Genomic DNA, 17,799 nt, shown 5'->3' with positions numbered 1-17,799 from the left:
CGAGGGGCACCAGTCCCTTGGGGACTTCTGCCCAGACCGGCCCTGACCCCAGCCTCCGGGTTAGCCGTGATGTGCTGGAAAGCACCCATGAGCAGAGGAGCCCACGTGGCACCCAGCAGTCCTGAGTTCAAGTCCAGTTTTGTAGCATACCTACTGCGTTACGCTAATTATGCCAATTAATCCCGCTGAGCCTGTTTTGTCATATGAATGAATGTTGAACTCAAGGTGGTGGATATGAGAAAGCACACTGTAAACTCTATAGTTCCAGCCATATATTCTAACCATAATTCTAGCTACAGTTCTAGAATTTTTTTTTTTTTTTTTTTTTTTGAGACAGAGTCTCACTCTGTTGCCCAGGCTAGAGTGAGTGCCGTGGCGTTAGCCTAGCTCACAGCAACCTCAAACTCCTGAGCTGAAGCGATCCTTCTGTCTCAGCCTCCCGAGTAGCTGGGACTACAGGCATGCACCACCATGCCCGGCTAATTTTTTCTATATATATTTTTAGCTGTCCATATAATTTCTTTCTATTTTTAGTAGAGATGGGGTCTCGCTCTTGCTCAGGCTGGTCTCGAACTCCTGAGCTCAAACGATCCGCCCACCTCGGCCTCCCAGAGTGCTAGGATTACAGGCGTGAGCCACCACGCCCGGCCTACAGTTCTAGAATATTAACAGAGATTTCATTGGCTTTAGACCACACATTTCTTCACTCAACTATCTGTTATCAAAGTGCCTACCATGTACCCAGTGTGGACCTAGATGCTGAAGTCATAATTATGAATAAGTCATCCCAGCTCCTAAATGGAGCTTATATGCTAAAAAGGAAGGCATGCAAATATGTGTGCAAATAATGGCACTACACTTAGATACGTGATCAGTGTTTAATGAGCACTGAAGATAGAAAAACCCAGAGAATCACTGTGACCATCACAGCAGTGTTTCACCCCCTGTTACATACTTAACTCCTAAAACAGAACCTGGCTTATAGTAGGTGCTCAATCAATTTTATTGAATGAGTGAAGGTGCTGCTTTCTTACTGCTTTTCCTACATCAAGGCAGCAGGCCAGAAAGAAAAGAACATTAGTTCTTTCCGAGCTCCCATTGCAGCTTGGCATTTACTTGCTGTGTGACTTTGGGCAAATTACTCAACCTCTCTGAGCTCATATTCCTCATCTGTAAAACAGAGGGAAATGTCTACATCAAGCACATAATGGGCCTGGAAGAAACGTTATTCACCTTGAGAACAAAGCCAGAGTGCCTGTGAAATATCTAACAGGGTTTCAGTGTAACGGGAGGAAGAAAATGAATCCTGCCAGAAAGGTTGGACTGTTGTAATCTCTCTGCAGCCACGTGCACCAAACAAACCTGCCAGATGTGTATTAGGAATGCGCTTGAAGATGCACATGGCCAGATGACTCCAACACAAAAATGCGTTGACAAGGGCAAAGAAGGATTCTCTGCCGTTAGAGATTTAATCTTCTTCCTTGTATCTTTGCTATACCTCCAGTTTCTGGGATTAGTTTGATGTGAATGCTCCATCTGTGTCCTGTCTCTAGCTTGCAACTGCAACCCCGTGGGCTCAGAGCCTGTAGAGTGTCGAAGTGATGGCAGCTGTGTTTGCAAGCCAGGCTTTGGTGGCCTCAACTGTGAGCATGCAGCGTTGAGCAGCTGTCCAGCGTGCTATAATCAAGTGAAGATTCGGGTACGCACGGTTCTGCTTACCACCCTCTGTCCTGACAGAATCAAAGCCTCAAGTGCCCTTGACCTGGGTGGTTCTATCATGAATCTAGGACCCTCCTGATCTCCTGGGGATAGAGTGGAGCTTACTATTTCTTTCTTTAAAAATTGCTTTATTTAAAAAAAAATTCTGTTTAATAATACTTCAAGTTTATGTTCTTATATATGTCACTTTCAAAACGCCTTTTGCAAATATTGCCGCATTTGGTACTCACGATAACTTAGTTGAGTTGAAAGAAAAAGTATTCTGACTTCAGTTTTCACTGGTCAAAATCTTAAAATACTTGCAACTTTCCAAAGTGGCATGGCTAAGTGGAACCAGGAATCCCATCCACATCTCCTGACTCTGAGCTCCCTGCTCTCCACTATAATATGCCACTTTCCAGCTAGATTTTTTATTTTATTTATTTATTTATTTATTTTTTGAGATAGAGTCTCACTCTGTTGCCCGGGCTAAAGTGCTGTGGCGTCAGCCTAGCTCACAGCAACCTCAAACTCCTGGGCTCAAGCAATCCTCCTGCCCCAGCCTCCCGAGTAGCTGGGACTACAGGCATGCACCACCATGCCCGGCTAATTTTTTCTATATATATTTTTAGTTGTCCATATAATTTCTTTCTATTTTTTTGGTAGAGATGGGGTCTCGCTTTTGCGCAGGCTGGTCTCGAACTCCTGAGCTCAAACAATCCACCTGCCTCGGCCTCCCAGAGTGCTAGGATTATAGGCGTGAGCCACCGTGCCCAGACTCTAGCTAGATTTTTTCCCAGAGATATTCTTGTAAAACAAATGAAAAAAAATAAACATAAAAGATATGAATAGTCCAGAAGGTATCAAGACTTTCCAAATGGGAATGGCCTCCAGAAACTTCCCATTTGAATTCCAGAGGAGAATGAGCTTGATGTTGTTGTTAATTATTAATTAGTATTTTTCTGGAATGAGGGGTGGGGGAGGAAAAGGCCCAAACAGAGCTCCAAATGTAGAACAAACTCAACCTGTTCTTTTTAAATATACCTATTTATAGTCTTTTATAGCACTTTCTTTGTGCCAGGACTGTTCTAAGCCCCTTACAGTTATTAACTCATGTGATCCAAGTAATAACTCTAGGAGGTAGTATTATTATTTTTATTATCCCATTTTCATATGTAAAGAAGGTGACTTGTCCAAGCTTATACAGCTAGTGAGTACTGGGGCCAGGATTCAAGCTCAAGGAATCTGAGCTCTAGAGTGTAAACTTTTAACCACCATGACATGCCAAACATTTCTGGGCTTTTAGCTATCCTCTGGGTGCCTGGTATTGGACCGCTGTCTCCATCCTCCCTGTGATCCTCTTTCCTGTGTGGTTTCAGATGGATCAGTTCGTGCAGCAGCTTCAGAGCCTGGAGGCCCTGGTTTCGAAGGCTCAGGCCGGTGGTGGAGCAATACCCAACACGGAGCTGGAAGGCAGGATGCAGCAGGCTGAGCAGGCCCTCCGGGACATCCTGAGAGAAGCCCAGATTTCAGAAGGTGATGACGCCAACTTCCTTCTTTAGACAGGAGAGAATTCATAGCCCTAGAAAGAACTGCTACACTAGGTCACAGAAACTTCTGTGGACATCAGTCCAGCAGGTATCTCCAGCCAGCCCTGGCAGAGGTAGAAGGACTGTTTGTGACATTCCCCTAGTACCTGAATGATGGAGATAAAAGAATGGTTGCATGCACATTTTTGTCATTTTGCCATAAGCCAGTCAACCCTCCGTTATGTTTCATAACTCCACACTGACCCGGAAAGTGTTCATCCTTCTTTGTGTTCATCCCTTTCCTTTGTGTTCAGGAGCTAGTAGATCCCTCGGTCTCCAGTTGGCCAAGATGAGGAACCAAGAGAACAGCTATCGGAACCGCCTGGATGACCTCAAGATGACTGTGGAAAGAGTTCGGGCCCTGGGAAGTCAGTATCAGAACCGAGTTCAGGACACACGCAGGCTCATCTCTCAGATGCGAGTGAGCATGGCGGAAAGTGAAGCTTCCTTGAAAAACACGGTAGGTTTTGCTGGGTTGGGGTATTGAGAATCACTGCTGTGTTGGGAGACCCACCTGTAGCTCTCACCGGCTCGCTTTCTGTCTCTGATCTCCCTGCCAGGTGGTTGGACTTCTCTTCCTTGCAACAGTCACTCCTATTCTTTACATCTTTGGCCTCCTGCAATTGCCCGTTGTACTGCATTATATTCTTCTCCCGAATTCACTTATTCTAACCACATCCTCACCTTGACCTTGCCTGTCCTTCCTTCTTTCTGCCTATCTCCTAGCTTGTTAACCCCCAGAGGGCAGGGTTTACTTCTGTTCATATTTGCATTCTCAGCCCACCGCACAGCGTGTGGCTGTGGTAAATGCTGCATGAATGAATGAATGGATGAAAAGAGGAGGAAGAAAGGAAGGAAGGAGCCCAATGAAGACATGGTTTTGAAAATGGAAAAGAATTGTTGCCAGTATGATTTTCTCAACGATGTAGTTTTTGGTGTGATAGGAGAGGGAGAGTTGATTGAACACGCTTCTATTTCTGAATTAAGAAGACTATAGTGACACTAATGTAGGTGGATGGGTTGGAGATGAATAAAGAAAATTGGGAGATAATCAGATACTATGATGAGGAAAGCACATTAAAAAATAATGCATATTGATTTTTCCCTTGTTATAAAAATGTTTACTGTAGAAAATGTACAAAATGAGTAAAAATCCCCTATGATTCCATTACTACTAAATAACCACTGTTAAAACTTGGTGTATATTCTACTGGACTTTAAATATATATAAAAATAGGTACATGTGTATATTTTTAAATGCATCTGTATCTATATGCAGACCTTTTTTGAACTTCGATTTCTACTTTGTTCTTGTCTATACATACTTTTCTTATTAATGGAATGATCATGGTGGACAGAGACTCTTGGTGTAAGTGTCAGTGTGTAGAACCCTGTGTGGCTAATGACAAGTGTTTCTGATAGGTCAGGTGCTGCACCTACTTAGGCTCCATGGCTGAGTGCAAAGCCTTAACCAAGTCTCCTTTTTCCACAGAACATTCCTCCCTCAGAGCACTACGCGGGGCCTAATGGCTTTAAAAGTCTGGCTCAGGAGGCCACAAGATTGGCAGACAGGTGAGCAGCATTAGAGGGTACCTCTGCTTCAGGCTGTCTCTGCAAGGCCAGACTTGATTAAGACTGTAGGGTATTCAAGACCGAAGCACCATATTCATTCTCTCCAGGCTCCTTTGCAGCCATCCCCTACCTTAAAGCCAGTTTTTAATCACTGGCCTTTTAGTGTATGCAAGTGGCCCCTGCAGGGTCCTTTGGCAGGAGTTGGGGGTCGGGGTGTTCCTTTCCCAGTTTCCCGATGACTCATAATATGGCTTTGGTGTATGTCAGATGTGATTCCTTGGGTCACGTGAAATGAATCAGCCCTTGGAAAAGAATGCTCTGCAGCTTTCAGGGACTCCCAGGCTCCCACACCAAGCCTGGGAACAAGTAGCAACAAGTTGTTTGTTAGCATGTGGGGGCTACGTCTGCAGAGGGGGGACTTCCTCCTGGAAACCGGCTCTGCAGGGTCCCAATGATAACAGGCAGCTCCCTTCATCCTTGCCTGGAACTATGAATCCTATCATGTTTTAAAAGGTTTGCTCAAGGTTTGCTCATAGCAGGAGTGCTCAGCAGGGTGGCAGGCTCTGTTAATCCCAAGTGGAATTCAGTCAGCGGAAGAGGGCTGGCTTGTGTTTTTGTAGCATGAGCTGCCTCCTCACCACCCACCCCACCCCCCTTTTAAATCACTTTCTAGAACCAGGAGTACAAAAGCACCTGGAGAACTTTTATTGACATGCATTGTCCCCCTAGTGGTGGGCCCAGTTTAGAGTCGCAGCGAAATTGAGCAGGGGTTGGATCCTGGGAGATAATAAGACGTAGGAGTTTCTTCCCGCAGAAAAGAATTTAGAGATGCAATGTTTTATCACCCATCTCCACCCCACCCCAGTCTGGGTTTCCACTGATTGTGCCACAAACAGTAAAGATCACCACAAAGTCTGTGACATGAGTCTAAGTCTAATTCTCCCAAACACCTTCTGCTTCTTGATAGTTCCTCTAATTCCATCTAGCCTGGGTCAATTCTGTTAGGTTTTTCTAAGCCAAACCAGTTCCTTTACGTAGCCCTTAATTGAACAGCCTAAAGGAAACCCTTTGCTATGATAACTCTGATTCTTTGTGTTTAATTCTTTCAGTCATGTTGAGGCAGCCAGTAACATGGAGCGACTGGCAAGGGAAACTGAGGACTACTCCAAACAAGCACTCTCACTGGCAAGCAAGGCTCGGAGTGAAGGAGGCGGAAGCGGCAGCCTAGATAGCGCTGTGGCGCAAGGGCTTGTGGGAAAGTATGTTTCGACGGGTCCTCACGTGGACCAGCAGACCCTGCATCCGCCCAGGGTTTAGTGCGAACCGTACTCGAGGGGCGCCATGTTTCTTTAAAAAATATTAACGCTAGAGTGTTATTTTGGGAGAAGCAGATATTTTTAAGACTGGAAGAAGATAAAGTTGGTTAATCTAGTAAAGTTTGTGTTTTCATTGAGACATTGCAGTATTTGGAGGTACGGTCACCCTCTGTGGTATTTGAAGGGTGTGAGTAAATCCATCTGATGGCGTGGCAGATATAAAGATAATAGGTTTCTATTATCAAAATTGGGAAACGTAGGTTGAATTTTTGTAATGCAACCTGTATAAACTGAAAGGCTTATATTGAGATTGTGGGGAAGGACACATGTCTGACACATTACTTTGTTAGGTTCTTCTGGTTATACCAACTGCAACAGGATGAATTATGGCTTTCATTAAAAGGGTGAATTCTCAAAGTCCTATTTTTTTTTTTTTTTAACCCTCCCCCCGTAGATTGGAGAAAACCAAGTCCCTGGCCCAGCAGCTGTCAAGGGAGGCCACTCAAACTGACATTGAAGCCGATAGGTCTTATCGACATAGCCTCCGCCTCCTGGATTCAGTGTCTCAGCTTCAGGGAGTCAACGACCAGTCCTTTCAGGTGAGGGCATCTGGCCGATGTGCTTGATGTCCAGAAGAAGGGCCATGAATGCTTTCCTCTCTGGGGGGTTTCTTCCTGTTAACCTCTCTTGCTTTAGAGTAGGAAGAGTATTTAGCCTTCCCATTGTCCATTTCCTTGTTCTTAAACCCCCATACTAGTTTCTGGAAAGGCCTTGGCCCATCCGGAACCTATTAGTGGTTAAGAGTTTTATATCTCTTCCCTAGTTTATTGGACTGTTGAAAACTGTGGGAAATTATTATAAAGTTTTATGTTTACACTTGGGTCAACCCATAGTACATCTCTATGTATAACCACTTAGAAATCTTTTGTTCTCAAAAGTTTTGCATTGTTTCTGCCTTCAATTCCCTTAACTATTCCAAACTTATTAAATTAAGAAGATTCAGCTTGTTACCTACAGCAAAAAACACTCATGATTCCCATGGACATATGTTCCTGTGAACATATAAACTAACATGTAAAATTTTAAAAAAGAAAAAAGAAGAGAGACAAAGTCTATTTGGCACTTAGGGGACCTGCCGCCTGACTTTCACTGGGTACACTGCCTCATTCTGTTAGGCTTTGGGCCTGGGTAGCTAGTGACTCTTTTTTTGGCTTCTTAAGGCTGTTGCTGTTTTTAAACAGTGATGCCAGGTCCTGAGAAGGCTGGTGTGGTAACTGGTGAGCAGAGAGTCAGACTCATGATTTCTTTGGCTCACAGGTGGAAGCAAAGAGGATCAAACAAAAAGCTGATTCTCTCTCAAGCCTGGTGACCAGGCATATGGATGAGTTCAAGCGTGTGCACAGCAATCTGGGAGAGTGGGAAGAAGAAACCCAGCAGCTCTTACTGAATGGAAAGAATGGGAGACAGGTATCCTTTGTTAATTTGTTCATTCAATAAACATGCATTAAATGCCTACCATGGGCATCAGTATGGGAAGAAGCATCATCAAAAGCTCTCTGAAGGTCACGGTGCCACTGCTTATAGAGGAAGTAACTGAGAGGCAGAGATCTTGATGGGATTAGCGCAGCTACACCCACTGAGTCAGCCCTCAAACCTAAGAAGAGGTCCCAGGCCTCTTAGGTTTAATTTTAGTCTAACTCTTATCTACGAGCTTGGCTTCAGGAAGTATCCAGAGTTTGAAATTATGATTTGCAAAACTATTCCTGTACCTGATAGTGGACTAGAGTTTGAGACTCTTCTTTATACAGGATGTGTTGTTGACTTATAAAATTTGCTGTTTCCCAGATTTTAAAGGAGTTTGCTGCAGCACCCCTTGACTTTATGGTGAATCACCAGAAAGAGAAATGTATCAGAGTGATTTTGCCAGCAGGAATGTACTTCCTTTAATCTGATTGTGTCTACCTATTTACAGAAATCAGATCAGCTGCTTTCCCGGGCCAATCTTGCTAAAAGCAGAGCACAAGAAGCATTGAGTATGGGCAATGCCACCTTTTATGAAGTTGAGAGCATCCTAAAGAATCTCAGAGGTTAGTATTTCATGGTTCAGGTCACTTTTAAAGTGATTGACTGATTTATTTTGAATCCTCATATATCTCTCTAAGTGGTAGGTATATTAGAATATTAATAGATGCTTAGTAAATATCTTTCTAAAGAAAAAAAAATCTCATTAATGTTTAATGTAGTGGAAAGAATTAAACTAGATGTCAGCAGGCCTGAGTTCTGATCTCTGCTGGGCCACCGGACCAGGTCGAGTGAGCTGTGTGACCATAGACAAGTTACACAGCCTTCCCAGACCCTGATATCATCCTCTTCAAAGGGAAAAGGTATAACTAAGTGATCTCTGAGGTCTATCACAGATTCAACACATCATTATTGTCTAGATATTTTTCCTTTTCTTTTGTAGCCTGGTTGGTTCCAACATGGAACCGATACAATTGCTTTGAGGTGATGACAGAGCAACCTTTGTCACTGTGTCTAGATTCCAAGAGATTTGGGCTTATGCCTTGCAGAGATTTGTGTGAAATTTCAGATTTTTTCACTAAAGAACGAAACAGAAACTTTTCTAAAGTCGTGGGATTTTCTTTACAGAAAGTGCCTCTCTACCCGTCCTCCCCAAAGGCCAGCTCTTGTCACTGGCAGCTTAGGGCTTAAGGCTCTGCAGTGCTGGGGACTCGGGGAAGGCTGGTTGTCAGTTTCTCTACACAAAGGACTGGTGATGTCCCCATCCGTGCCTCCTTTAAGGTGCTTTCTCTTAGCTAAGAAAGAGTAATCCCAGCCACAACTTCCCACACCCCCAGCCCCAGTCGGTAATAACACTCTTTCAGGAATTTTTCTTGAAAACATCAGCTGCTCTCACTCATTTGTAAATTTACTGTCATCATTGTGACCATTTTTTTCTTTTCTTCTGTCAGAGTTTGACCTGCAGGTTGGAGACAGAAAAGCAGAAGCTGAAGAGGCCATGAAGAGACTCTCGTACATCAGCCAAAAGGTTAAAGACGCCAGTGACAAGACCCAGCAAGCGGAAACAGCCCTGGGCAGTGCTGCTGCCGACGCCCAGCGGGCAGAGAAGGCGGCAAGGGAGGCCCTGGGCATCTCCAGCGAGATCGAGCAGGTAGAGAGAAATCGAGATGCGGTTGGTGCAAGTAGCACCAAGCAAGGGTGGTGTGGAAGGAGGAGAGCTCTGGGCTCATTTGATCCCTGTGGCTCAGGGTCCTGTCGTGGCCCACGTGAGCTCCAGAGCCACACGGCTGCCTGCTCTGTGACTCACGGACTGTAACTGAGTGCTAGAGCCCCTGTTTTCATCTCCCTTTTGGACAACACCATGAGAAAAACCATCTAAGATTTTTTTTTATATAGACTATTATATTACATTCCCAGGGCTACTACAACAACGCACCACAAACAGGGTGGCTTCAAAAAACAGAAATTTATTCTCTCATAGTTCTTCAGGCTGGAAGTCCCAAAGCAGGGTGTCAGCAGGGCTGTGCTCCCCTGGAGCCTGGGTAGAAGCCTTCCTTGCCTCTTCCTAGCATCTGGTGGAGGTCGTCAATCCTCGGTGTGCCTTGGGTTGCAGCTGCATCACTCCAGCCTCTGCTTTTGTCGTCACGTGGTGTCATTCTTCCAGGATGGCTCCATCTCTTCTTAGGACACCAGTCATATTGGCTGAGGGGCCCAACCTGCTCCAGTATGACCTCGTTGTACCTAATTACATATGCAGCAAGCCTCTGTCTAAATAAGGTCATATTCTTAGGACTTCAGCGTATCTTTTAGGGGGATGCAATTCAACCTGTAGCAATAATCATCAATGTTTTGATTCTAGATTATGAAATTCTGGAGTTCTAGATCCTTTGTCCCAGTCAATGTCCTATGTCTAAGTTCCCTGTATTCATTTTTCTCTTTCCTTCCATAATGTGCTAGCGATATGCTTGGTGCTGGGGATGCAGACATAAGAAAGACCTAATCCCTCTCCTCAAGGAGCATGCAATGCAACAGGGGGAGACAGACAAGCTACTCTTACAACCCACATGTTAAATGCTACAAGAGAAGGATGCGTCTCAGCTGGAAGGGAGCTTGTTAGCTCTTAATGAAGCATGACTTCTAGAAATCTTGTGCAACTCTAAAAAACGCAGAGTGAACTCTTGGTATCTGGACTATTTGGCCTCACTTTTAGACCACTTGGTAACTTGCAAAAATAATTTGTAATTTTAAGTCCCTTGAGGGTTGAGACCAATTTCACGTGTCTGTCTTTATAACAGCTTCTAGCATAGAGACACCTGCAATTTGGTGCTTAATAATAGCTTATTGATAAAGATATTAATAAACTCTGTCCTTACAAAACTAAAAGTTTATCAATAATGCTATAGCCCATTCATTCTCTGCATTCCAAACTCAACTGTCTCAGGGATCGGTCCTAGGAAAGTCATTCAAAAGGCCACAGCAGCAAAGGAACATGACAGAGAACGATGTGAGTTTTTTGTCCTCTGGATTTCCCCAAAGGGTTCCAAACTGTGTTCAACATTTAGTGAGCATTGAACTGAGAGGGAAACAGGATCTCAGGGCTAACACCCCTAGTCCCTAGAGACACACCCCAAATTAGCTTGTGTGAGGCAGAGCTTGGGGCAGGGTGCGTCCCTGAGTCTGACTTTCTCATTGTTCATCTGACACCATCAGCGCCTGACTGCAGCTGTATTTTTTCTGCTGTTGTCTCTGGGATGTTTTTGTGCCTCACCCCTCTCTCTCCTTCCGTCCTTGGCTCCTTTTCTCCTCCCAGGAGATAGGGAGTCTGAACTTGGAAGCCAATGTGACAGCAGATGGGGCCTTGGCCATGGAAAAGGGACTGGCCACTCTGAAGAGCGAGATGAGGGAAGTGGAAGGAGAGCTGGCGCGGAAGGAGCTGGAGTTTGACATGGACATGGACGCAGTGCAGATGGTGAGTCCCTGTCGCTTCCCACGGGCGATGCCTTGAAACCTGCCAATATAGAAAACGCCTTCTCAAGGCCCATTTGTGCTTTTCTTCCCTCAGGTGATTACCGAAGCCCAGAGAGTCGATGCGAGAGCCAAGAATGCTGGAGTTACAATCCAAGACACACTCAACACATTGGATGGCATCCTCCACCTGATGGGTATGTGGCGTGTCCACAACCTTCCAGCCCCACACTCCAGGGCTTTTCCCCAGAAGACCCCCTACACCTGGCCCCCATGAATGGGAATCTCAGCTTTCCTTAAGGATAGCAGGAGATTGGTGTGTTTCCAGACCCAGATACTGTGGGGAGGTTACTCTACATTTTCTGGACTCCATTTTGCCGTGTTTAAGATGGGACTGAGCACTGATTGCAGTTGGGGGTGGAGGTTTGTGGGTCAAAGAACTGGGCGTATCCAAGAAACTTACAGAAGACTGGGCAGCTTGAGTGTCCCGCTATGGAGTCTGGCCTTGATCCTGAGAAAGCAGTGGGCAGTTTTAAGCAGAGGAATAAATTCATCAGTGTATATTTCAGAAAGATCACTAGGGTAGCTGAGTTGAGGAGAGCTTGAAGCAGGATTAGACAGAAGGCAGGCTGAGACCACTTAGGATGTTACCGAAATAATCGAGGGGAGAGGCCCCAGGAGCCTGCTCTGAGGCAGTAGAGTAGTGATGGGAAAGTGGTGAAGGATTCTCCCAGGCCGTGAGGTTAAGAATCACTTGCTGGCCGGGCTCAATGGTTCACGCCTGTAATCCTAGCACTTTGGGAAGCCAAGGAGGGAGGACTGCTTGAGGTCAGGAGTTCCAGATCGGCCTGAGCAAGAGTGAGACCCCATCTCTACAAAAAATAAAAAAATGAGCTGGGCATGGTGGTGCACGCCTATAGTCCCAGCTTCTAGGGAGACTGAGGCAGAAGGATCCCTTGAGCCTAGTAGTTTGAGGTTGCTGTGAACTATGATGGTACCACTGCTCTCTAGCCAGGGCAACAGAGTGAGGCTCTGTCTCAAAAAAAAAAAAAAAAAAAAAAAAAAATCACTTGCTGTTTCTTCCTTCCCAAACCAAAGATATATCTTGATGTGACCAGTTGGAGAAACTTGAGCTACCTGGGTAGATAACCCAGAAGAAATGTGGTGTACAAGATATTGCAAAATTTTAGGATAAAATAGATTTGACAGCACCGTGGGGTGGTGAATCAGGTTTCTCCAGAGTCACTCCCACAGGAAAACTGATTTTAATTAAAATTCTGGATTTAGGTAGAGCTGATAGCGAGCCCTCCTTTGGCCTGTGTTAAGAGCTTAGACTCCAGCGTATGTGGAACTAGGGATTTGCTCACAGATCCCAGCAACATTCAGGAAAAGGCTTGGCTCTACTTTTCCAGTTCAGTAGAACAACTTTAAAACCGGATTTCCCTGTGGAGTGTATCGTTACCCTGAGACACCAATATTGTCTGTGTGCTTATGCTCATGGGTCTGCTTTGGGATTCAATGAGCCCCAAGGAGAAAAATACCCTCTAAGGATGAAAAAAAAAAAAAAAAAAAAAAAAAAACCTCCCCAGTTGAGACTTTAGCAGCATTGTTTAGTGTTCTTAAGAGAGGTCATGAAACCAATGGGCCTTCAAAGGGAACATGAGAGTGGAAAGAGAGGGTGGAGGAGGGAACTGGTAAACATTTACTGTATGTCAGGTACTATGGCAGGTGTCTTCATGATATAATATCATTTAAGTCTTAAAGTCCTATGAGATGGGTTTTATTATTTTCATTATTTTATTTCACAAAGGAAAGAACTGAGGCTTAGAGAGCTTAATAATCCCCCACAGGTGACATAGCTGTGCAGGCGAGATTCAGACTGACGTCTTTTTGTCTCCAGTGCCCCTGTTCTATTCTAACAACTCACGCCACCTCCTCACAGCCACGGTTATTTTGTTCCCAAGCTTATTTAACTTTCTCTGCATGTCATAGAACCCTACATTCTTGAACTCTTCCTTACCCCCGGGTGAAGGACGGATCCATTGGACCCACATTTTTGTTACAGTGTTGTTTCTACTCTACGTGCACTTGAGGGCTGGAACAGTGACAGATCCATTGTTCTGGGTATAATACGTGCATACAGTCAAATACTATCTATCACTGCAGCGCAGGTACATGAGGCAGCTTCACCTTGAGTTTGACTTGACCAAGGACCACTCAAACCTATTGGAACTAAGCGGGCCTGACCAGACGCCCTTTATGCTGACATTAGTTTTAGATAGTTTATGGGTAAAACATACCTGAACAAATGTGATTACATTTTATATTGGAAATTATATCTAGCCAGATTCCCACGGTTTGAGGCCAGAAGGAAGTCTTACATCATTGTCTAACAGCTGGAATCCATCTCCCAAAGAGCAAAGCATACCTTGGCCTCTCTAAACCCTGAAGCTCGCCAGTGTCTAAAGGTCTTCTAATAGAAAACAGCAAGATATTTCCAGGGTGGTTCAGAAAGCAAACTTTGGCGTTGATTCTGATCCTAGGGGTGATCTGTTTTAGGCAGACACTTTGGATAGTGCTAGATCCACTATAACCTTCAGTCTTCATCTTTTCAGAGCATAAACTGTTGACCCTAACATGAAAGGAGAAATCAAAACTTCATGTTGCTGAGCTATAGAGCTCAGAGTCTTGAACTGAGCTTGAACCAGTAACCAGGCTAGTGGTCTTGGAGCATTTTCTAGATTATTTCTCATTTAAAATAAGCCTTTTAGGCCGGGCGCGGTGGCTCACGCCTGTAATCCTAGCACTCTGGGAGGCCGAGGTGGGCGGATCTTTTGAGCTCAGGAGTTCGAGACCAGCCTGAGCAAGAGCGAGACCCTCCGTCTCTACTAAAAATAGAAAGAAATTATATGGACAGCTAAAAATATATATAGAAAAAATTAGCCGGGCATGGTGGCACATGCCTGTAGTCCCAGCTACTCGGGAGGCTGAGACAGGAGGATCCCTTGAGCTCAGGAGTTTGAGGTTGCTGTGAGCTAGGCTGACGCCATGGCACTCACTCTAGCCTGGGCAACAGAGTGAGATTCTGTCTCAAAAAAAATAAAATAAAATAAGCCTTTTAAATTCAGGACATACTATTTGCTCTGGGCAGGTGGACACAAGAATTAGTTAGGGGTACAGAAGGGCACATGTGTGTTCGAGGAGATCTAACCACAGTTTTTCTGTGTTAACTCCTGTCCCTGAAATAGACAAGCCTGGCAATGTGGATGAAGAGGGGCTGATCTTACTGGAGCAAAACCTTTTCCGAGCCAAGACGCAGATCAACAGCCAACTGCGGCCCTTGATGTCCGAGCTGGAAGAGAGGGCGCGCCGGCAAAGGGGCCATCTCCGTTTGCTGGAAACAAACATAGATGGGATTCTGGCTGACGTGAAGAACCTGGAGAATATTAGGGACAACCTGCCCCCAGGATGCTACAATACTCAGGCTCTTGAGCAACAGTGAAGCTGCCAGAGAGATTTCTCAACTGAGGTTCTTAGGATACGGACCTCAGGGCTCAGGAGCCATCTCATGTGGGTGGGGTGGGATGGGGACATTTGAACATGTTCAGTAGGTGTGTTCAGGTCAACTGAATCTGACCCCATCCTTGAGATCGTGGCCAGGTGGATGTCTTATTGCACCTGTGTACTACTTGCTTCCTGACACTGGGCAATGAGGCATAAAGCATTGGCCTTGAGACCGACCAAGGACCTGGACCCCAAAGAGTAGACCGGATGGAAGGACAAACTGCATGGGCAGATGTTTGCCTCAGAATAGTCATAAACGGAGTCCTGGAATTTGGACAAGTGCTGCTGGGTTATAGTCAGCTTATTCTCTGAGTAATGTGACTGAAGGAAAAATTGTTGACTTTGCCCAGAATATAAAATGCTTCCTAATGTCAGAACAGAGAGTGAAACGCAGTCACACTGTGGCCAGTAAAACACTATTGCTTCATACCATCCACTGCAAGCTTCTTGCTGGTCAGAGTTCCTGCTCCTTACCACTGGGACGTGACTACACACTCCACTTTCAAGCTGGAAGAAGTGAGCAGTGATGGAGGGAGGAGCTGGAAGGCAGGCCCACTGGGGCAATGGTGCCGGCTGGTGCTCTGCCACCTGTGAGTCTGGCCTTGGAATGATATCCTTTCTCTTAATGATGCCATGGCAGCTTAGAGACTGCATTTTCATTAAAGCATTTCCTACCAGCACAGCAAACATTTGGAAGGTATTTACTTTCGAGTTTCAAAGTGATAGAAAACTGGCTTGGGCATTGAAAGAAGTGAAATTACCTAGAAGATGTATTAGTCCTAATTCAATCCCACTTTTCAACACTAAAAATTGTATGCATCTATGTGTTTTATTTTATATTCTCTCTCTCTCTCTCCTTCCCTCTATAGCAGAGAATGTTCCTACCCACACTTGAGCTGGGTAGAATCCATCCTTCCATCCATCCTTCCATCCATTCTTCTAGCATATATTTATTGAGTACCTATTGTGTGCCAGGGGCTGGCAGTACAGTGCTGACATAGTCTCTGCCCTCGTAGAGTTGATTGTCTAGTGAGGAAGGCAAACATTTTTAAAAAATAAAGTTAAACCTACAAACCTTGTTCATCACAAGTGGTATTTATTGCAATAACTCCTTGGTTTGCAACCTCTTTGCTCAACAGAACGTATGTTGCAAGACCCTCCCATGGGGGCCCTCGAGCTTTGGCAAAGCCGAGAGAGCTCTGGGTTGTACACACTTCTTTGCATTCCAGCTGTCACTCTGCCCCTTTCCACAACAGATTGCAACAGACTGTTGAGTCATGGTAACACCAGTGGGAATTGCTGACCAGAGGCACTTCCACCTTGGCTCAGAAGACATCTTGCTGCCTTGCTTCTGCATTTCCTTGGTTTTTCATGGACGTGTTTTAAGATAAAGAACAATTGTTAGATGCCTGGGGTTAGTTTCTGATTTACTCAACTCTAAGCCTAAGGTAGAAGTACCAAAGCAATGGAAGTGAAAATACCAGAAATGGCAATGGGTCCTAGAGTTAACACCTTCAACTCCTATTTCTGAGCATCTTATTTTGCCCTTTCCAACCACCAGAGCACTTTATGAGATTTAACTGATGCTGCCTCCTAAGAGTGAAGATTTATTTCTGGAACAAACCAAGCTGGGTGGAGGGTATAGTTGGTATTCTTGTTTTTGTTCATCAGCTATAAAATAAAGGTAAAGTCAGTAGCTTGTGGTACATATGTCACACCTCTTAATAAATTAAAATATAATAAATGAAGATCCCAACTGGGCCATCTACCCAAGTGGCTGAGGAAAGGATTCTGCTTCTGTCCACATTGGCCCCCAATTCTGATAGGTCTGACCACTGTGCTTTGTCTTCTGTGGAAGTGAAGTTATAATCCTGTCTTGGCATACTCAGTCACACATCCTACAGACCTCTAACTGTAATTAACAACTAGTGCCCAGAAAATGTATGTGTATTACTTAAAGTAGATTAGCTTCTATATCACAAACACCTAAAAATATGCAATAACTCAAACACAGTAGACTTTTTTCCTCTTGATCCTATACAGACTGGGTGGGGAACAGGATGGCAGGGTGGCCCTCTGTAGAGTCATGTCAGAGGCCCTGCTCATTTACAACATGTGACTTGTAAGGCTGTCTGGGGTAGACAGGGGAGTCGTCCACATTCCGGCTGGGTGGGAAGGGGAAAGAACATGGAGGAAGGAGACTCATGGGAGGCCTCACATTCCAAAATCCAGTATTATGACCACACCTAATTTGCAAGGGGTCTGGAAGATGTCATCTCTTAGTGGAAAGCCACTTCTCTGTGACACTTCTACGATATGAAGGGGGAGAATGCATTGTTGGTGTATGGCTGGATGTTTTCTCTGAGTATGGGATTAGACTGTACATATTCTAGGGAACTTGGTGAGGGATCCCATTAGTTAATAACCATAGTACATTCAATCATAACAGGATTCCTCATGGATAGGTTGTTAAGAAAGTCATAAGACTATCTTCCCTGACAAATAGGAGATGATACCTGAGTAGAGATGAGGAATAGAAAAGTGACTCATGGGACTCCCTCGGTATAGAAATGATTCCCCCATTTCTGACCTGACAAACTGTCCCTGAGAAGAGAGAAGGGGATGTGGCTTAGAGATCGCTTACCCAAACCTAGCCTCCCGCTGCCTGTCCTTGACCTGACACTGCCAAGTTAAGAGAGGTTTCCTTCTGATTTCTTGCTGGTATTTGTAATTTGTAGTGAAAGCTTTCTTCTCCTCCGAGAGTTTTCTGATTAATTGTGTTGTTGGTAGCCTATTACACACATCATCTACTTTGACTCTTAGGGCTTTCTGTTTGGAGAGAGGGGTCGAAATAAAACTGCCCTTAGACTATAACTTTGTAGCAGCTGCATTCCTGATCTTACTCCAGGATGTGGTTTCTTTTCAGTACTCTTGGGAGGCTGGAGAAGATTGTACTGTCCAATGTTTGGAACAAGTCTCAAGGACCAGGAACATGTTTACCGTGTCTTCTTTTAATGGTCTGCATGGTCATGGGAATGTTATGGATTCTTGCTGTGGTTCAGTTTTCCCACTTG

The 17,799-nt window shown here is 44.8% G+C and overlaps 1 protein-coding gene across 1 annotated transcript in view; it reads left to right on the top strand.

The window, feature by feature from the left end:
- LAMC2 (laminin subunit gamma 2) overlaps positions 1-16,338 on the top strand; it is a 55,041-nt gene extending 38,703 nt beyond the window's left edge. The window contains exons 12-23 of the mRNA XM_069459334.1: positions 1,554-1,699; positions 3,078-3,234; positions 3,542-3,747; positions 4,780-4,859; positions 5,969-6,118; positions 6,630-6,774; positions 7,493-7,642; positions 8,148-8,262; positions 9,148-9,347; positions 11,007-11,165; positions 11,259-11,358; positions 14,410-16,338. Coding sequence (XP_069315435.1) covers positions 1,554-1,699; positions 3,078-3,234; positions 3,542-3,747; positions 4,780-4,859; positions 5,969-6,118; positions 6,630-6,774; positions 7,493-7,642; positions 8,148-8,262; positions 9,148-9,347; positions 11,007-11,165; positions 11,259-11,358; positions 14,410-14,663 — 1,862 coding nt within the window. The 3' untranslated portion in view covers positions 14,664-16,338. The remainder of the gene's footprint in view (positions 1-1,553; positions 1,700-3,077; positions 3,235-3,541; positions 3,748-4,779; positions 4,860-5,968; positions 6,119-6,629; positions 6,775-7,492; positions 7,643-8,147; positions 8,263-9,147; positions 9,348-11,006; positions 11,166-11,258; positions 11,359-14,409) is intronic.
- Positions 16,339-17,799: the final 1,461 nt, after the last annotated feature.

The sequence above is a fragment of the Eulemur rufifrons genome, chromosome 27 (assembly GCF_041146395.1).
Source record: "Eulemur rufifrons isolate Redbay chromosome 27, OSU_ERuf_1, whole genome shotgun sequence".
NCBI classification, from domain to species: Eukaryota; Metazoa; Chordata; class Mammalia; order Primates; family Lemuridae; genus Eulemur; species Eulemur rufifrons.
Note: the sequence above shows the minus strand (reverse complement) of the source record. Positions and strands in the feature narration are given on the sequence as shown.